The 21,653-nt window shown below is 38.1% G+C and overlaps 1 protein-coding gene across 1 annotated transcript in view; it reads right to left on the bottom strand.

Moving 5' to 3' along the window:
- Positions 1–6,630: 6,630 nt before the first annotated feature.
- Positions 6,631–21,653, bottom strand: part of COL28A1 (collagen type XXVIII alpha 1 chain) — a 67,875-nt gene continuing 52,852 nt past the window's right edge. Inside the window, exons 25-35 of the mRNA XM_075746112.1 lie at positions 21,548–21,616; positions 19,377–19,445; positions 15,623–15,691; positions 13,341–13,421; positions 13,215–13,250; positions 12,992–13,028; positions 12,093–12,647; positions 10,698–10,885; positions 9,071–9,287; positions 8,432–8,607; positions 6,631–7,471 (exon numbers count right to left, since the gene is read on the bottom strand). Coding sequence (XP_075602227.1) covers positions 8,432–8,607; positions 9,071–9,287; positions 10,698–10,885; positions 12,093–12,647; positions 12,992–13,028; positions 13,215–13,250; positions 13,341–13,421; positions 15,623–15,691; positions 19,377–19,445; positions 21,548–21,616 — 1,497 coding nt within the window. The 3' untranslated portion in view covers positions 6,631–7,471. The remainder of the gene's footprint in view (positions 7,472–8,431; positions 8,608–9,070; positions 9,288–10,697; positions 10,886–12,092; positions 12,648–12,991; positions 13,029–13,214; positions 13,251–13,340; positions 13,422–15,622; positions 15,692–19,376; positions 19,446–21,547; positions 21,617–21,653) is intronic.

Here is a 21,653-nt window from a genome sequence, read left to right as displayed (position 1 = left end):
GCACTGCCCTCGTCGGTACACTTTCCGCTAATTACAGCAACTTGTGTATTTTGGCAGCCTGTGCCCTCAAGTAGCTTATGATCTGCACAGTTATGCGGCGTGCAGCCTGATGGAGTCCTGGCTGTAGTTCTCTGAGGGTCATTGCAATGAAAATATTAATTTTCAAGACTGGATTTTATATGTGAATCTCATTATGCTTAAATTAATTGGAAAATACAGCCTTTCTGGTCAGCAGAAATATATTTTACCTATTAATTTACAATGTAGTTAAAACTGATAAAAGCTATCCTTTGAGAAAACACGATGCACTAGGGAGTTGCCCTGAATGAAACAAGAAGTAGATGAAATTACCAATTATGTCATGACGGTAATTCAGAAGAATTACTAGCTATTTGCTTTCCATGGAAAAATCGCTACTAACCGTCCCCAGCCCCGCTCTCCGCGCCCGTGCCTGCGTGCTCAGCGAGCCCTGGGCCAGCAGGCAGCAAGCAAACCACAAAATCCCTGAAATCCTCCGACGCACTGCTTTCCACGCGCTGACCGCCTCTCGCCCTGTAGCCCCGCAGCCCTGCTTCCACCCCACATCCTGGGCCTGGGGGGGCTTTTTGGAATTGTCGCTCATTATTTACCGCTCTGGCGGGTTTGGGTTTTTTTTTTAAGTCTCCTGAAAGTTTTAACCTGCTGAGTCCAAACGCTTCCAGCAGGACCTGGATTTAGCTGTGTTTGCAGCAATTTTAAAACTAATCCAAAACTCTTTTGGGGGATTTACTCACATGTTGAGCATCGTGGTTGCCAGATTTATTCTTGTCGAAACTCTTATCTACCGTTCTTTTTACAATAAGAAATGATTTCTTTTTTTCATGTCCCAGCATTAACCGTGCCAGATGTTGGAGAGATCACTTTTTCCATGCCAATAAAATACAAAAATCTCCCTTCTCCCTCCTTGTCAGCACGTAGGGAGGTTACAGCTGCTGAAAGCAGAGATTGTGAGACGAAGAGGAGAGCCGATGCGTTCTTCCTTTCAGCTTAGAAATTGCTTTAAAATAGGTCCTACGTACTGTTAGAAAGCCAAAAAGGAAGTCTTTACAGATCATGTTTTAAAGCCTTGCCCATTCGGCTGAATTTCAACATACTGCTGGTTAGGAGAAAAAGCCAAACTTAAGTAGAATTTGGCTCAAAATCTGGGTTTTGAAGCTTAGACCTGATTCTGTCCCTACTAAAAGATGTGATAAAGCTCCTGGAAGTAAAAACACTTATATTTATGGCTGTCTCAAGTAAAAATCTACTAACTAAACATAAATTATAGTTCTTTAAGGTTTTTGCTGCTTAATCACAGATTCACTTGTTCATTTTGGGGGATCTTTTATTCCTCTGTTTGAACCTCATGAAAGAACGTTGTGATTTATCAACTGTAACAATATATTCCATAATCGTACGGGTAGTTATGAAATTACTCTCACTCCAGAACACAGACTGGGTCTTTAACAACTTAATTATGGGGTTATCCTGAGTGATTTGACTCGTGTTGTTGAGTTTACGATTTGATATTTATGCTTTTTTTTTCCCCAACTGACACTCTTTCCTAACATACATTATATTTCCTGCATACTCGTGCATTTTAAAATGTAGTTTTTGCTGAGAATTCAGTGTGTAACTATAGGGTAATGGCCTGGTTAGGAGTTTTCAGCATAATATGTATTATACCTTTCTCTTGTAGGTGCCATTTTTACTCCTTTGCTATTCTTAATAGGAATTAAAAGACAAATTTTCTGTTTAGCTTTTTTGGGCACATTGGTTGGCTGCTTTATCCATGTTATTTTAGAGATGTTAATAATCAATTAAATAGAAAGCCTTCTTTTAATACTGACATTTATTTCATAATCTCATTTCCAATGCTTTGTATTAAGGAAGAAATCAAAGCTGTGTGCTTCTGCTCATGCACTGCTCACTTCTCCTGATGCTTCTTCTCTGTTTTACACATAAAAAGTGTTTCTGAACATAAATTGGACCAAATAATCTGCTGACTTTTCAGTGTCTTCTATACTTTTTCAAGAATTTTGAGTATTTTACATGGTTACATGTTGACTGATGGAAAAGTTCAGCAAATATTTGCATCAACTGATGGATCTTTATGTAAATAACAAAAAATGTTTTCCAATGCTTCACTAATAGCTCTGTTTGCCATCCAAGTACCTCAAGCAAAGGAAAATCTAGATCTGATCATTCTACCTCTCATTTTTGTTTTATTTTTGGCCTCTTCTACAAACGGCTACGCACAGTTGTCTGAGGAACCGTCCTGCGATGGCAAACAGCAGCATTTCCCGTGGACCTTTTTATCACCAGCTGAAATACCACCGGACTCTCTGGAGAGGGATGCCCTGCTCAGCGTGTCCTCCCAGCTCTCTCCTTGTCTGGGCTGGTCAAAGGAGTAGAAACCATGAAACGCCGCAGTCACCCAACAAGGCCCAGGTTTATTTGCGAAGGAGGGTTTATCAGGCCGTTTAATAATCACCAAGCGGAGCAGTGAGCCCTGTGGTGTTAGGCGGGACACAGGCCATCGGTGATGAGAGAGCAAAGGCACCTGCTGCTGGATGCAATGCAAGAAACAACCGAGCAGACTGTGACCACAGCCCTTACTGGGTTTTTTTTGGGAGGGGAGAGGTTTCTGAATCATGAGATCCTCATGATTTTTAGTTTAGCTTGTGCTTTTGTGAAAAGAACCGTGTTCGTGTTCATTTTTAATCCAAGCACTTCCCACAGAGAAGTGTTCACTGTGGAGACAGGTTAGCACAGAGGCGTAAGTCAAAACTATAATTCTGCCATAACTATGATGGATTTTGCCAGTCTATAAAAGGAGCTGGTTATATTTTGTATGCAAACCTGAAAATAGGCAATATAGGCTTAGGACATCTTCTGTAAGTGGAGCTGTGTGTGCAGGAGTGACATTTCTGTGTGAGGCTGTACTTTACATTTCAAAATGGATTTTGACTTTTGTGTAAGTGAAATGCACCAGCAAAATCATAAGTTAACCCTCCAACTAAAAAGCGAGAGACGAATGCAGAGGTGCGTTGCCCCACCACCAAGTATGACAGCTGAGATGATAGATCTCTGCTTACGTTTGCAGTTTCAGAACCTTGATCAGATTCAGCTTCAGCAGCAGCCGGAAGAGCTCTGCAACTGGGCAGGTAAAATGTAGGTCTGAGGAGACCGAAACAATTGTAAAGGAGATTTGATAAGAAGCTGCAGGAGGAATAACAGCGGATAATGAGGGTGTCAAAGATCTCAGGGCAGGAGCGACCGTAGTTCATGTGTCAGGAGATGGTAGAAAAGTCGCTCTACTTGCAGGCAGAGCTGGGATTTCCTAGCCAACACGCCTGCCCATGAAGAATTTCACTGGGGGGGTAGGGGGAAAAAGGTTGTTCGTTTTGTTTTTAATGAAAGATCTTAAAAAATTCTTGCTTACCTGTGAGAACTTGAACTATGTGAGCTGGATGCCTTTGCAAGCCTTGAGGAAGGTATGCTGGATGTATAGATGGCACCAAGAAACCTAGGAAAGCAACTAAGCAAGAGAAGTGCAGGAATGCTGCAATAAATCTATACTGTCCATAAAATTTCTCTTTAAAAAAAGTGAATGCTAGTCTCAACCATGCTATCAGTAAAGTTGGGGTTTTTTTTGTTGTTGTTGTTTTTTTTCTTTTTCCCCCAAGGAATGCCATTGACAGCAACTTCCAAATGAGGGAAAGTGGTAATCAGTTTTCCAAGGAGGTTCAAAACTGCAGTGCAGGAAATGTTACCTATCTTCAGTCAATTTAGGGTGGCAGGGAGGAAATTTGAAGCTGTAGAAGAAATGGAGGGAGCAGACAGCAGAACAGGCCGTTGTTGTTTAACAGTCTGAATGGGCCCTGGGGAGAAGCAGTGGCTGAACTGGGTTAAGGCAAAAGATGAATTCAATTCGGTAGTTGTTAGCAAGAGACTGGTAGAGCTTCTCAAAGTGAAAAGCTGCTGCTGTTCTACAATGAGCAGATGGGGTACTATTTTCTTCTTAATTTTCCAAGTCTTTTTCTGAATTGTTAGAAGCTAGGATGTCAGAAAAAAAAATTCACCTTATAATGATCGCTTCTACAGAAAAGAAAAGCCTCTGTTATACTTAACCATTTTTAGCTTTTATGGCGTATAGCATTTGGCCTGGCGTAGCAGAAGATTTGAGGATTTCATGATTGAACTATTCTTGCTTTTAAAGTTCGCCTGTGATGTAAATAAAGGGGAGTGGAAACTAATGCTTTCCGTTAGTAACGACATTTTATGATTTTATACAGCTCGAGGAAAAAAAAAAGCAGTGAACATGTGGCAAGGGATGCCCTCTCCTGGTTCAGTGATCCAAAACACCCTTGAGATGCAGAGCTGGGTGAGGAGGCACAGGAGCCAATGCTGCCCGTCAGTGCCAGTACAGGTTTAGAGAAGACTTGACCTTTCAGCAGGGACTTACATGCTTTTTTCATGGTTTACTAAGTATCAGAACATACAGTCAGAGTTTGCAGCCTGAGGATTCACAGAAAGACCTGAATAGAAAAGGATGCTCATTTCAGGATTGTATGCTGTTTTGAACAGCATACAATTTTGAAAAAAAAACCCTTTATAACCTTTACTTCTGCTTCTTTGCTACAAAAGGTTTAGTCAGCTCCGCATGAAAGTGGGAAAGTGGTGACCTGCTGGATCACACTGGTTGATTGCATTAAGAATAATCCTTGTATAAATGTTAATACTTTTTTTTTTAGCATTGTTACGTAGCAAATGGTGCCACTATTTGTACTTATTAACACTCATCAACTTTACCAGAAAGTTTTGCACTAAACGTTACAGATTATTGCAAACCCATAATTTACCTCTTCACATTTATTCCCGAATTTATTATCCCCAGTATTTCTTAGACAAGGCGTATCTTTTTGTCTGGAGATCTGGAGCTGAACGCAACAGCAAATCCCATCCCTGAAGCAACTGCCTGGGCACAGAAGATTAGAACGGATTTGAAAGATCCTGCAAATTCCAAGACTTGCAATTCCAGTGGGCTGTGCTGCCGTGGCTTTCCAGGAGCAGCTAAACCTAGAATATTCCTGGGAGGTGTGAAATGAAATGGATCTTGGAAGCTGTTACACTCGAGGCTTTTTTACAGCTCTGCATAAGGTAATCTACAGTAGAGTTTAACTGTGCAAATTTTTCATCTTTTCTGGATGAAAAGATCTTTCCTCTGTATCTTCATCTGGATTATGCGTCTCTATCCCTGTATCTACCTACCTCTCTCTCTAGTTCTCGACATCTATCTATGTCTCCGACTTAAGTAACTTGCTTGCCTTTATCAGTGCAATGAATCATTCCTGCTGAAGTGGAGGATGTCACGCTTACCATTACTGACCCCAGGCTGCTGTGGGGTGATGAGGGTCCTTTTGGGATTGGGGGGGGGATGCTGGCGAGTTGGTTTTTCTTCAGATGATTTTTTTTTTCTTTTTCTGAGGGCCCTATTTTATGCTAATCTTTTTCTTAAAAATGTTGGCACTGCCTCTTTAATATGCCTTATATTGCCTTTGTCATCTAATTGAAATGAATTCTGCATATTGGATTTGACACCTAGCCTAGAAAAATAGTTTCTCAACACATCTTTCACGTTTGACAGAATGTTAGCATTATGTTTTAGAATGTTTTATGTTTTGAAACTGGTTTTTTCCAGCCAATTTCAAAGCACTATTGCGTTTATCCCTCTTGGTCGTCTTTTTTCCTACACTTTGTGTTCATTCCTCTCTTGTTTTGGGCATCTGCTCACTATTAAAGGTCTCCAGTATAGAGATATTCTTGGTGTGATGGCATCGGCTTTACTGCTGAACAGTAGTCTGATTCCTTCCGTGATCTTTTTGTGCCACTAATAGGCAGTTTGTTTGCTTGAAACCTTTTACTTGACCTTTTATTTGCTGCTTACGTCCAGCTTTATATGTAGCTGATTTTATTTATCACTAGAGTCCATCCATAGCATTTGTAGTATACTTTGAAGCAATTCATTTTTCTGATGCAAAAAACCCTAACAGACTTACTAAAAGTTGTGTCAAATTTTACTTTCTGGGTTTTTTTCTGTGAAAGGAAATTAGCTCTTGATTTCAACAGCTTGACTTTTGTTCTACACCATTGAGTCCGTTCATTTTCAGGATATCACAGGACACACAGCACAAGGTAATGTCCTTGAGTTGTACTGTTCCATGTCAAACAGAAATCAATTGTGCCCTCAGGGTGGTTTTTTTTTTGTGATCATCATATTAGTTCTGAGTATGATAAGAGCAGGATTTTTTGGGGGGCTGCTGTCATTTTTTTTTTTCCTTTTCTATTTTGAAACTCACTAACAGGGCCAGATTTTTGGAAAAAAAATTTAAAACCTTTTAAATTGTACTTCAAGCATGTCTTTCCTTAAAATTAAGTATGCATCCGATCTGCTGTAAACAAGTTCATTTTGCGTGGTACATGCTGTCATTTGGTTACATGGGGGAGGGGAAATTGTGCAAACAGTTGTTTAAACGTATCAAGAATTGTCCATGCTGCCTGTGTAGATACTAGGTTTTTTGTTTGCAAAGAAATAACAATGCATGACTCTTTATCAGGTATTGCTTTCCATTTTAATCACATACTCATCATTCTCCATTTTAATGATACGTTCATATAGGATTACGGCAAAAAGTAGAAAGGATAGAAGTAAACATTTATACACATCTTTCAGTGCTTTTCCCTTTTTTCAATTTAATAGCGTATATTAAAGTGAAATAACTTTTTTTATTTAATACAGAGGCCCTGAGAAATTGAAGTGTACTGACTTGCCCAAAGGACATGAAGAATCCTGTTTTTAATGCAGCTCTGAATGAAACTCCTACCTTTATAATTGAAAAGATTATATTGATGTTAATCCAAATGTGATTTAATGGGGCAAGGGACACACACAGCTCTAATTACTTATAGCTGTGGTATTTACATTCCAAAGAGGTACTCTAATTAATGGAAATCTTAATTTATGTCTCTAAATGCTGTATTGAGTGCTAATTTCAGAAACCACTTACTCCAGTTTAAAACTAGAGCATACTTTACTCTTCCAAGAGAATAAGAGACCTCCGTCATTAAATACTAAATGCAAACACTTTTAACATTTTAATCCTAAAAATAGAATTTCATTATTGCGACGTAGTAGTAACAAGTTAATATAAATTTGGAGGGAAAAGGTATGTTCCTCTGTGTGTGTATGTGTGAGTGTAAGTTATTGATATGGTGTTGCAGATAACATACGTTATACAGGAATCTAGTTAATATGAATATCATAGTGGGGAAAGCAGTAGTGCGTGGTAGTAATATATTCACGTTAACACATCATTTTGGATTCTTCTCAGTCATTTCTTCTCAATACACACGAACTTCCAGCTTTAAAAACTCCAAACAGCAGTCATTTCTACAAGAAATAAGGAATTCATTAATTTTCTTGAAATGTTTAAAAAAAACCTGATACACTGCAGTTCAATAAAATTTTCCTGTACTGAAAGATGAAATAAAGTATTTAATACAATTTCTTGGGGATGAGCTATATGGCTTCTGTAAAGGAAGTTATGGACTACTGATGAGCAAGCTCTCTGAAGTCCATGCCTCACTCACCGAGCATGTGGACCTAAGGCAGTTAATATAGTCTGCCTGGATTTCCAAAATGTAAGGTCCCTCCCGAAAGGAAAGCTATACTGGTTTGAGAGGGACGGTCTTCTAATTTATAAGTGGTGGAAAGAAGAAAACAAAGGAAAGAGAATAAATGGTCAGTGGAGAGAAGTCACTGGATGATGTCCTACTCAATATAGTCATAAGTGATCTAGAGAAGGGAGTAAAATATGAGGTGACAAATTTTGTGACAATACCGTGTTACTCTGAAGTAGTAAAGAAAAGGGGTGACTGCAAGAAACTGCAGAAGAGCCTTGTCATATTGACTGCATAGGTTGTGAGCAGCAAAGGAAAACTGAGTTTCGATGAATGTGAAATAATACAGAATGAGAAAAAGTATTCTAAATTCACATATAATATGATGGGTTCTCAGTTTATCTTACAGCTGAGGTCTTGGGATTATGATCTATGACAAAATCACCTTCAGCCTCAATAATGGTAAAAAAAAATACAGTGCTAGAAACTGTAAGTTAAGGAATAGAGAACAAAGTAGAAAACCTCGCTGAGTCACTGTATAAATTCATGACCACCAAGTGCACTTCTGGTCCCACCATCTCAAAAAGGTTCATCTTTTATACCTCGATCAAAGGTACAAAAGATGATATGATATGATATGTATGTATAGTGTGGGAGACATTTAAATAGATTTAATCTTTTTTGCCTGAAACTGAGGTGATTGAAAGAGGACCTGATGGAGACAACTTACTTATTCATAATCAATGCAGGTTTCTCGACATTCTTTTTCTGTTTCAAATCTATTGTTGGTACCATTACAACCTCCATACCAGAACTGGCCACAAGAATTGCCATTGCTGTCATAATACCATTTCACCACATAGTTCTGACAGTCTCCTGGTTTCAGAGGTTCCAGACACCTTGGATCTGAAAGTATAGCAGTAAAAGTTAGCTTGGAATCTGGGGGTAAATTACATTATTCTAGAAGGGACTCCTCCAGTAAGAAAAGCACCTTTTTTTTTTTTTTTTCTTGTAGTGCCTGTGAGTATATATGTCTCTCTCAAATTTGTAGCCAAATTCCATTTCTATTAATGAGCAGGTCTAAACAAATACAGAATCAGTTTGAAACAAGACAACCTAAACCCTGATGTAAGAACCAAGCTTATATTTAAATACCTAAGCACACAATTGATATACAAGGGTTGTCATCTAAGTTTGAAACTCTGTGTATGGTGTCTGCATCCAGAGCATCCAGAAAAACAAAATATGATAAAATCTAGTAACTATATTGGGGGGAGGAAGTGGGGTTTGCTGGTTAATTGCTTTTGGTGCAGACTTGCTACCCAGTATCTGAGAAAAAAAATAATAAATATATATACACATTACTTACCTTTTTGAGTTGTTGCTACCTGTGGTTGCAGCACGGTTAGGTGACGATCTTCAGCAGCAGTTACGTTGAACAAAGGACTGATAACTGGACTCTGAGGTCTGATTTCAGGTATCTCATAATGCGGGGGAAATTTTGATTCTCTGTGAGCAGAGGTGGTTGCAGTGTGATCCTGAGCAGATGACAGCGGCTCAGTATATCTGGTCTGTGGTGGACTAAGCTGCAAAAGGAATCAAAATCTTGTAACTTAGAATTCTGTCTGGGCTCAGATGTTAGGAGAAAAGTTTGAGAGACTATGTAGGAAACTAATGGTATTTTTCACACATGTTATTTAGCAATAACAACAGGTGGGTTTGGACCTCCTTCTCGTGATTGCTCAGTAGGTGACCATAATTGTAATAAATGCATTTTCTGACACCGAGAGCTGAATGAAAATGCAAAGTAATGCCTTTTCATTAGGTCACTAAGCTGAATTAATTCAATTGAAGCAAAATTTCAGGCACCACTAAGTCTGTAATGTAAAACAAAAAATGCAAGAACTCTGGGGTAAATGAGTGCTGTTTAACTTCTGTTAACTTCTGTCTTAACTCATTGGGAATGATCTGACATCTTCAGTCTGTCAAGAAATGGAAAATGGCAGGCAGGAGGAACAGGGCGCTTGTTATGCTACTGATAGAAAACCACACGTACATCATGCTCCTCCAAGATCTTTTTAGATGTGGAAACCCTTGAGTACAGCAAAAATGTGTGTTATGGGAACCACATCCTAATAATAAGATTGTCTCATAGATGTATCAAGCCAAGTGACAAATCGCTCCTTTTCCCATTTCTAGCTAACATCCACTTGCTAATAAATTGAATTTTAGAGTTTACCTTGATAAAAGTGTTAAGAAAACAACAGCTCTTCAAATTAAGATTATTGTATAAAAATCTGCATCTCTGGTGTTTTAGTGTATTCAAGATTTCCATGGATCTTAGGCTAGACTGCATTAATGCCACACGTTGATTACCTATTGAGAATAGGAAGGAATTTTATACTATTCTGCATCTTCCCATTTACAGGCCACTACTGACACAATCATTTTAAAAAAACTCTTCAGAGTCATTGGGACTCAGAAACTCAAAATCTAGCTGAAATGTAAATGTGCAGACAGTTCATCCAATCCTTTGTATATGGCATTTCTTCTCCAGGTCTACAAAAAAGCTGTGTTTATTTTTGACAATAATTCAAGAGTTATTGCAGAACCCCAATGCAGGGTAGGAGGAATTTAAAGCTGGAGAATGAAGAGTAACATGAATGAGGACTCCAGGAAGTATAGCCCAACGTGAAAAGCAAAACAGTACTGAAGGCTTAGTAACACCTAGAGAATGCATGACCACAAGAAGCAGCATTGTACTAGCAATCGGCTTGCACCTAAATAAATGCCTTATATGCTATATATCTGCCCGAGTAGAGATATATCTGTAAGATTTCAAACTCATTTTTAAGATGAATTAGAACTGCAAAAAATGTGAGGATACATTATTTGCATATTAAAAGACTGGCGAGTGGTGAAATAAAGAGTATTTGAATTCAAATAAAGACATGCATCTTTTCAAAATACATGATAACTGGTACTTCTTTACTTACTGGGTAACCAATTCCTTCTGTAGGGAGCATATAAGTCTCTGAAGTAGTCAATTTAGGTAACTGCCTGTTAGTAACTTCACTAACAATTTCAGATTCCGGACTTGGAGATGGAGATAAAACGTTATCTTTTCTGATGTAGACTTCAGACACGTTCTCACAGATTTTTGTGATCAGTTTATTTTCAAGAGCTGAAAAGATTAACAACATGATGAAATGTATTAAGAGTAATCACGAAAAGTCATAATGATTCACTGCAAGTTTTTATGCAGTATTAATCCTAAACCTTTAATAATAATGACTTGTGAAAGACCATCTTCTAAAGTTATGTCAAAATGGAAATGAGAAGTAACAAAGTAATGCACTCTCTGAATTATTTGATTTTTATGGCCCTTTTGTTCTTTTAAGAAGAAACAGATAAAAATACCAAGTCACTTTTTTTAAGCAGAACTCATAGCTGAACAGTGAAGAAAAAAAAAAAAAGAAAAACAGAGGAAAGGAAAGAAAGTGTTTATGTGTAGAAAGGAAAAAATGGGCCACATATTCTACTTATTTGCACAAAAAATTCAGTGACTGGGAGTACTTTTATGTTGAATGCTGGAGCCTGAGTTAGAGCCTTAAATTTAATGCCAGCTGGGACCACAACCTTAGCTTGGACTCTGTTCTCACTGTTCATGTCTTAAATCCAGACTTAACTCCATCCACAGGCTCAGCATAGCAAAATGAGTTCATGCTCAGGAAAAATATACTTTATAGGGCTAGTCTGAGGTTAGTCTAGATCAATGTACTTTTTTTCACGGGTCATTATAGGTTTCCTCTGGATTTTCTCCCGATTCCAGCTGTGGCCACAGAGTTTTCAAGCCACAGTTTGAAACACACAATGTACTATCTGACCCAATTCCCTTGCATGATGCTTCACCACTTTTCCTCTAGAATCAGGATAAAAGCATAGGTTTCCCTATGGCTTTCAGAAAAAAACCTGAAACGGTGCTTGTAAGAGATGGTGAAGGGACTCCAAGGCTGACAAGAGTGATATGAAAGAGGGAGAAAGAAACAGAGATGTGGTGTCAAGGTGGAAGGAAATCTGCACCTCTCTGGGATGACACTGTGGCCAAGTGCAAAAGGGCTGTGAAGGAAGGCTGATACAAGCTCTCACAAAAAAAGAAGTGCCCCAAAGAAGGCCTTGGCTTGGAAATTCATTGTGGTTTATTGTTTCTACAAGAGGTAAAAATTTGGCAAAGGTTTCATTTGGCCAAAGAAGAAGAGAAAGAGAAGAGCTGCATCCAAAAGAGAAACGTAAGCTGCCATTTAGTGGGCTGCCTTGCTTTCTTACGGGAAAGGCCAAACGCTCTTATATGCTTCTTTCACGTTTCCTCTTACTAAAATAGTTTCTTTTACCTGAAAGCGTCATGAAGTCATCTATCTGGTAGACATGTTCTTCATCAGGATCTGTTGCAATGAGCTTCATTTCTTTCAGAAAATCATCAAAATGAGGATCAGTCCTTTGAACAATCCCTATGACAAATATCTCAATATTCATAGCGTGGGCCTCCCTTACTACAGTATCCAGTTGTACTTTTTCACGACTGTCTGCTTGTCCATCTGTTATTACAACAGCCACTTTTCTTACTGATAGGCGTGCTGTCTGAAATAACTGAGTGGCTTCTTTGATAGCAGAAGCTGTGTACGTGCCTTCTCCTAAGTAGGGCATTTTATCAACAGCCGATTTCAGGTATTCTTTGGTGGTGTATTGCTTCAGAGAAGACACCAACTCCACTTTATGGCTGAAGTTGATAATGCCAATGCGGGTTGTAGCTCCTTCGGCTGATATCTGGTCAATGACTGTTTTCATAAAAGTTTTGATAATATTGAAGTTATCTGGTCCAACACTTTCTGAACTGTCAATGACAAACACTAGTTCCAGCGGTGTAACTGTACATTTGATACCACAACCTAGAAGAATAACCATTTCACACGTTTTATGAGAAACCACCTTCATAAAAATGAACTCAGATGTCAGATTTACAGTCAGTTAAAGCTCAATTAATTATATATATTATATATATGAATATAAAAATATATATATAACCAATGAATTAATTTATAGTTACTGATACTGATAAATAGAAACAGAGATGGACCAAATTATTTCCGGTATGGCTCTGGCAACATAGTGAGCATTGTTTTCACATAAATAGTATCCTTACACACCAACATGCAAAGGACAAATCCATTCAGTCAATATAAATTCAGTGTGTTTTATTACAATGATTTTTTTTCCACACTGGAATGCTTACCACATATTTCACTGATAAGTCTGATAACTTCTTCTCTCTGAAAAAGAGTATTATTTAATTTGCTGTGTGTTCTATTTTTAAGAATGCTGAAATCTATTTATTTACTTACAAAAATGCAGGCAATGCAATGCCCCACAAACAACCTTGTGTAACATCATATAACTTTTAAATATTGTCCCAAAATAAACTTCTGTCTTTTAAATTAATTCATGTACATACTTACCGAAAGACCAGGTTCACCTTTTTTTCCCCAAACTCCCTGTAAACATGTTGAGTGAGATAATTAACAAAAGACAAATTTGTCTAATTTCTACTGTGTAAAATTAAGTAACATGAAAATGTATTTTACCTTTGGTCCTGGAGGTCCTGGGTCTCCGATCTCTCCTTTGGCACCTTTGCTCCCTGGATCACCTTTATCTCCATAGTCTCCCTAATTTAAAACAACCATATTAAACACATTCAGTAACTCTAGGTTTGCTGATAGTCAGATCTGGAGTTATGGTTCAATGAGCTTTTAAGATTAATTTTCTGATTTTTTTTTTTTTTTTTTGTGTGTGAAAAACTGGGAACTTGCAAAGAACAGAAGAAAAGGCATGCCTGGACTGTTACATTCATTGGAAAATATGTAGTATCACATTTAGAAGCAATTCTGCAATTTTTTCCCCAAGTGACTAGACTTTCTGATTTCCAAAAAGAGAAAGGGTTCAACATTATGGTATTTCAAGAGATGGTTTTCAGATAATGCAGGTATCAAAAGATTCAGGTTCTAAACTAGACATTTCTTCAAGAACAAGATTGTGCAGGAGAGTTTTTTACTTCTCTATGAAAGTTACTGACCAGCTTATACTTCATTTTTAAACTTTAAACCTTAGAAATATATCTAGATTACTGTCCATTTTGATATCATTCCTCGATATTACCCAGCCAATGGAATCACATACATACCTCCTGTGTTGCAGTGTTTGCCGTGGTAATTGCTATCAATCTGAAGGAACCCTTTTGACAGTCTGATTCTGATCTTATTCAAAATGGTATAAACCTGAAAATTATACATAGCTTCTCCACAGCATTAAGAAAACCAGTCTCCACTAATTAAGGTCTTAGAAGACAGTTTCTATTCTATTTTCACAAAATTGTAATATCCATCAAGGGATATTACTTTCCATTACCTGCCCATGAATTGAATCTGACATCAAAGTTAATGTCACCATAAGGGACAGCAAATATGATCTACTGACTGTGGTGGTGGTGCTGCTACTCTCTCACACATAAATACACTAAAACCTGAACGCTTTGATATTTGGCACTTATATGAAATTCTTACTGAACTAAACCATTCCTTTTCATGTGTGACAAGTCTGCAATTTTAATAGCAAACAGAAACATTGTGAGTATTTGGAGAGATTTACATCGGGTCACGAAGATTAATTAAGATTCAAGATGAACATGAAGAACAGTGAAAATACTGCAATTACTATTATAGCATGTAACATTCGGCATCTGAGAGAAAACAGAATTAGGAGGCAGAAATTTGAATCTGTGTGAAAAAGCTTGATATTAACTGTTGCATAAAAGCTCCAAGCTGTAGCAGCTTGAATAACACAGAAGTTTGAGAAAGTGCTGTATAACGTGAGCTAGTGCAGACCGTGGTGCCATGACCACCATTAGTGCAGGCAACAAATGGCCAGGGCTCGGCATGGGTACTGCCTGCCTCAGGTGACTACAGAGGGGACTGAACTCTTACTTGGGTAACTTCTTAAAGTTAGGGAGCCTGATCATCTCTGCACTCCCATGAGGATTGCCATGTTTGGGGTTTTTTTCCTCAGGCTTTCTCGACAGACCCTTCACACTAAATACAGTATTTCAGCTATGTTGTAATTATTGCAGAGGGGCTGCCCAGCTGGCCCAGGCATATGCTGTGAATTAAAGATGGTGTACTGCATCATGCATTTACATCAATGCTCATTCTGTCTGAGCACGCTGTTCTCACTTGTGTATGCACACAGTTGGTCTGCACATCCACACTGACCATGAGCTTTGGTTTTTCTTTCGCTGGGCTGCTTCCATCAGATGCTGCACATCTGAAAATCACTAATACATAGCCAAAGTATTTAAATTCTCTTTGCAGAAAATTTGTTAGACGGGAAAAGGTATGCATAGGAAATTCTTACAATTTTTATATCAACCAGGAAGTTGTTCAGTAAGGAAAGACTCAAGATTAGGCTTCAATCATTGTTAAAAAAAAAATGAGTCAAATAAAACAAAGCCCTTAAAAGACATTAGTCAAACAGCAATTCTTTTTTTTTTTCCCCAAAGTCTGGGAAATTAAAGGACATTTTGTAATACCTGAAAAATATATAAGATGATAACTGAATACATAATTTGACTAATATTATTCTCCTGCTAACAGATATGACCTCATTCTAGATCCTACTTCAGAGCCTGGTCCTTAATGACAATTAGGATTTTCACAGACTCCAAAGCTGACAATAAGTAGTAGGCACTTACCTTGCTAACTATGCAAGGCAGTGTCTTTGCCTTCTATTTATCTTCAAAGACCTGTCACACCAAATAACCAATAAAGGAAGAAAAAATTACCTTTTCTTTCCTTACCGCAAAGCTAGGACTTACCTTTGGTCCAGGAAGGCCAATTCCTATTGATCCCTTTAGTCCAGGAAGACCTTGATTTCCTTTTTCTCCCTGAACAGAATATGGAAAGTGAGTTTAACTGAATATTAAAGTAAAATTTATGCTGTATCTATTCACTTTATAATATTCTGCATCATACAGAAAGCCAAATATTTGTATTATGCAATGAAACATAATTTTCAAGACAGAAGTGGTCTGAAGCTGGAGAAATTGGGTATGATTCAGAACACACATGAACCCTTTATTAAGTATATAATGAAGAATTTATTCCTGATTAATTAAATGAAATATTGTCATTTCACTAACACAGATGAAAGACAAAAGTAACCACATTGAGGCTCGGCCAGTTATTCATCCAGTCTACAAGGAGTAAAACAAGGTCCAACACAAAGGTTCTCTAGAAATACACACCCAGAATTTCTGCAGGGTTGACTTAGTCTTTCTGATCTTAAGTAAATAAAAGACATCTCTGCTTTTCAGAATGTGGAGAGCACAACATCTTTCTGCTGATACTTCAAAGGACAGTATTGGTCCAGCTACAAAGTTCAAATTTGTCTATAACGATTATTACACATGCCCTGCTACATGCACACAGACTTGAAAAGCATGTTCATGCTAGCAGTCTGGGCATACAACATGTTAGAAAACACAACTGTTGTAAAATACGTACAGAAAATCTTTCACAGCATCTGGCTTCCAGAAACCTTCCTGCTTTATTTAATAGGGTAACACAAATATTTTTTTCAGATCAAACTGCTGTATACATTTTAAACACAGCTAGAGGTGATTATATTCCCTGGTACATAAATGCTTCATCATAATTCACATCATTACATACATAATTCACATAACAGCAGTGCCTGATGCAGATACCAAAACCAGCTCCAGAGAATGTGAATGCAGAGGCAGCCATCACCTGTACCACACCTAGCCTATGAGATGCAAGTACAACGTTAGTTAGTTTTATTTGACCGAGATCCTGCTGAGATGGGAGCTTCTGCTTCCAAACCGGTGCGTTGTGGTCTTGACCTGTGCTAGGCAAAGGCACCCACTGCACTCCACCGTTCTGTTCACATCTTCACTGGAGCACTGCCTTTACAGCCCTGCCCTGTGGGAGCCTCTTGGTCCACTAGCCTCAACTTGGGGAGCTAAAATGCTCTGCTCGACATCGGGGCTACCTATCACTGACCTGCCTCTTGCCTCTGTGAACAGAACTTCCCCCCCTTCCCCTCTCCCTTACAGCAGCAGAAATTCAGGCACTGTTATGTAGACTCTGGAGACTGGAAAAGAAGCTGTGATGCATCAAATTACATAGCTGATTCACCAGGGAAAAAAAAAAAAAAGATAATTTCCGGCAAATAGGAAATATTCCTAAGCAATGGGATGCACAAGGCACTTTTTATTTTGTGCTGTTGTAGGAATGCAGAGTGATTATTTAATCCAATTTACTTTAAGTCACTTTTTAGCAGGATTGTGCATCCTGGGTCCTTCATGCAGGTTATTAATGCAAATGGCTTTTAAACACAGTGAAACAGTGTGCCAGCTTGTTTCAGTCCTTGCTGTCCAGCACAGGGGCTGACTATCCTTCCTGATTAGGGTCATCACACAGCTTCCTGATGAACACCTCTGCAGATCTGCAGAGCACATATACATATGAACCAGAATTAGGATATGCTGTGTATTCTTCGCTAATAATAGATGTCAGATCCAACAAAACTACAGATTTATTGCTGCCATTTGTTATGGCCCATTTGACATTGTTAGGATGGTGTTCAGGCAATGAAAAATGAACGATACCCCCTATTCTAAAAAAATCATACCTGTACAGCTGACATTTCTCACAGGCACACATATGAGTTTTATCCTTTAAAATGTCAACTGCAGAACCAAATCCTGCTTCCTCTACTTGTACAATCAATCAACATAAGAAGGATTTATCATAGATTCCACAACTGAACATTTAGTAAAAACCAAGAAGTATGCTGTATTAATTTAAAAATATTTATTGCTTTGCCAGTTCAATCCCTGTACGTAATTAAATTCAAACTTGACCATCAGTCTTATCATAAAAACCAAAGTGGTATGCATGTAAAAATGCAGACCCTTGGATCCCTGACCCTAATATCCTGCTAGATTATTGATCAATAAGCAGACTTCTATGTAAAAATGTCATTCTGTGAACTGAGTGCAGATCTGAGAAAGTCTAGACTGTGGTTTTGAAAGGAAACCAAGCATAAAAAAGAAGACCTGTGAAGGTAGCTATCAACATAAAGTTACTCAAAAACCATCTCATTTTTGACATTCCGTTCTTACCATAGGCAGACTGAGCTCTGTGCATATGTTAAAAAAAAAAAATACTTGGAGTGATATTGATAATTCAAATGCAGGAGTATAGTAGCTTTAAGCTGATGAAGGGTGGCCAGAAAGAATGAAGCTTGACATGGCTGTGAAGAGACAGGAGGACAGAAGAGGCAGATAGAAGCTCAACAAGCATCAGTGTATGGAGGAAGCAGGTACTACAGGAGCAAGACAGTACCCAGAGTTGTTCAGAAAGAAGTTGTTCCTTAGAATTATATAAAAATAATCACAATTTTTAAACGTGATTGTTAAGGGAAGACAATTTAAATGACAGGACTGTACTTACACAACTCGTGGAATGCTATAGAAACACCACCAGCTGAGTTTGATCCACCACATCATTACGGTTTTGGTTTCAAACTCAAAGACAAAGACCTTCCGTAGCTAAAGCACATGTTACTTTCCTAAATCCCTAAATTCCACATCCCTACATTACAAACATGTCTTTGTCTGACAGTGTGTATCAGTGGACTGTGTTCTTCCACTGGAAAACTTCCATGATGAAACTGAGTTCTCTACACTTCTAAAATATGCTTTTAGATACTTACTCATAGCAGTGCCAACATAACATCCCAAACTCTATGTGTATCTATATAGAGATAGATAGATAGATAGATGTATATGTACACATGGAGCATATTTTGACTAACCTTCATCTTTTTTTCAGGAACAGAAAAAATAGTATATTTTTTCAGGTATCATCAGATGCATTTGATTTTTGAAACATTTCTGTTCAGAATGGCAATTGCACTTTAATAAATAACCTCACATACCCACAGAATTAACAAAGATATATCCCAAATATTAGAGTCTGGAAACACATCAGAAATGTCTGTTAAAGCCAGGCAGGAAATAGTTTTCCTATACCATAAAGCCATGCAGACATGGCAGAAATTTTTCTATTTTCCACAAGAATTCGGCAAACAAAAGAAGAAGAGAAAAGAAAATACGAAGTTCCTCAAGCCTTCACATTAAAATATGTAATAGCTTTGTGGTTACTGATAACAAGTAATATTGAAGAAAACTGCAAACAAATCAGAACCAAAGGTCTATACAGTCATGACTCTAACCGTGCAGAGATCTCTGTCTAGGAAAATCCTGAGATGAGATAAACCAGAATCTGTTAGAGAGAGCTATACAATAAGGATAAAAGAAAGAACATAGTAAAGTATGTTTCTGTGCTATGGAACACTTCACAGTGAAAAAAGGAAAGGCTCTCTGCAGTATAAAAAGGGAAATGATTGAACGTGAATATAAAAATAGAAGACACTGAAGCTGGAATCAGAACAAGTACTGAACAAAACAAAGCAAACAATGAATCTCCTTAAGAGATGGTTTTGAGAAGAAACTGGAGAGGTATCACGTTAAACTGGATTACCTTGCTTCCTTGTATGCTATCGCCAGGGGGGCCAGGTGGACCAGGCCAGCCTTTCTGTCCCATATCACCCTGTAACAGTCAGCGGGGCAAAAAAAGAAGAATTAGGAAGTAAACTCTATTCCTGGTAACCCTAAGGAAGTCATCTCAAAGTCACTGCAAGCAAAAAGTAAAACCATGTCCAAGACTCTAGTTCTGATTCTTCTTTATGGTCTCTCACCGTGGGCCTTAGCAATTATCCTTGGCAAATTCCCAGGAAAGCAAAGGAACAATTAAGCTGAAAATAATTACAGAATAAAATCTGCCTATGACACAATGTGATATTTTGCCCAGTTTTTCCTGCGTAGAAACCAACAAAAAGCGTCTTTATACAACAGCTTCCTGCAATCACTCCACACAAGGGAGGCACAAGAGTAGAGGCACAAAGGACCAGAGCAATAAAACGCAGCGCGAGTAAATCTGCCAGGCACGTTAGCTGTTCCTGCGCACCACGCATATACGCCAAGCCCCTGCGGACCCACAGTGTCTGGGAGCACCAGTCGTTCAGAAAATCCTAAGTGGGAGGGGAAAAGAGAAAAGCTAAAGCAGCACCTGCTGATTTAAGTCGATGCAGTGGAAGGCAGGTAAAGCCCTTGTGCTTCGGAGGCAGGCTAATCTAACATTTCAAAGGGACAAAGTGAAGCGTATCCCTTTGATTACATCAAAATTAAATGTTTGGTTTTCCTTCTCCCCCCCCGCCCCGCCTTTATTTTCAGTTGAAAAAAGCTTTTGAAATTTCACGAAGCTTCATAAAAGTTTCTGTAGAGTTCAGGTTGGATTTTTGATTACTGTCTTATAATAAATAACAACAGTGCTCTAATGCAGTAAATGGAATTCACTCAGTGGTATGTAAACTACCTACATTTTGCATATGTTGAATATTTAGGCAGAAGTATATCAGAACTTGATCATCATTAAATAGAATACATAGCTCTAAATATTATTTATTTCTAGATACTACTGATATTTGAAAAATCATAATTCTCATCCGTGTAGACGAAAAATTTACCACAAACATGGCAAATCTCTTGTGAAAAATACTGCTAGTCTATATATTCATAACCAGGGATTCACACAAAACATTGTGCTAAATAGCTTATCTCAAGAACTAGATGCTACAAGCAGGTCCTCACCTTTGAAAACAAAATATTGTTTCCCCACAGAGAACACATTTTTCATTCTCAAAGACTTTGTGGAAGCAGCACATAGTGTCACACCTTTGTAGGATTTTCATACTCAGTCCAAGCTTACTTTTTTTGAAACAGATTGTGTCTGTATGATTTACCAAGGTACTGAAATTGCTGCAGCTTTCAGAAAGCAAGGCAAAGTCAGACATTCATCTTGAGAAAATATTCATGCTCTGTCGCTCATTGCATTTCTGTAACAGGTTAGTAATAGCAATATTTCTCCATGCAGACACTAGTTTATTTAAAATGGCAGTCTGTTAATCTCTCCTAAGGAAATCACAGAAACAGTTACAAAGGCGTATCTATTTTTAACCTAAGTTAAAATAAGGAAATATACACAATGTTTCTCCTCATTGCTTTTGTAAAATAATTGATGGATACACCTATAATAAAGAAATCTAGGCGTGCATTGAATTTCTTTTCTTATCAGTATGTCTTTTTTGAATTATAAATCACTGTAGTGGAGGGAGGAAAAAATTGCCCAGATGTTGCATGCTGGCTGCTTATAGAATTTTTTGTTTGCATGTTTCTTTCCTAACGGTTTTACTAATGAAATTAATTGGATTCAATTTAATCGAGCAAAAATTTGAAACCTAAAATTCACATTTAATATATTTTCCACCACAAAAGAATCTCTTGGAAACAGAATAGATCCAAACAGAAGACATGCATCATTTAGCTAATTTGTCAGCCTGATAGTTCTGTTCAATTTCCAGCTGTAATCTCATAAAGTTTAGCCGCAAATGCAATTTTCATCCAGTTAATATTCCTTCCTAATCCGGTTGGTAGAAGCGTATGGTCAGTGCCCATGTTTTTACGCTTGATTTCTCCTGCAGGTGCACCAGTGTAAATCAATAACTGATGAGATATTTTGGTGTCTGAGAGATCAGAGTCTGGCAGCCAGCATCACAAAAGAGCACAAAAGCTTCAACATGGCTTCGTACCAACCTTGGGACCAACCATTCCGTTTCCCCGTGGCCCCGGGGGCCCAGGATAGCCTCTTATTCCACGGTCTCCCTGAAAATAGTCACAGAAAAGTCAGTAATTTATCGGT

This window comes from Balearica regulorum, chromosome 2 (genome assembly GCF_011004875.1).
Source record: "Balearica regulorum gibbericeps isolate bBalReg1 chromosome 2, bBalReg1.pri, whole genome shotgun sequence".
NCBI classification, from domain to species: domain Eukaryota; kingdom Metazoa; phylum Chordata; class Aves; order Gruiformes; family Gruidae; genus Balearica; species Balearica regulorum.
This window is presented reverse-complemented; position numbering and strand designations above follow the sequence as displayed.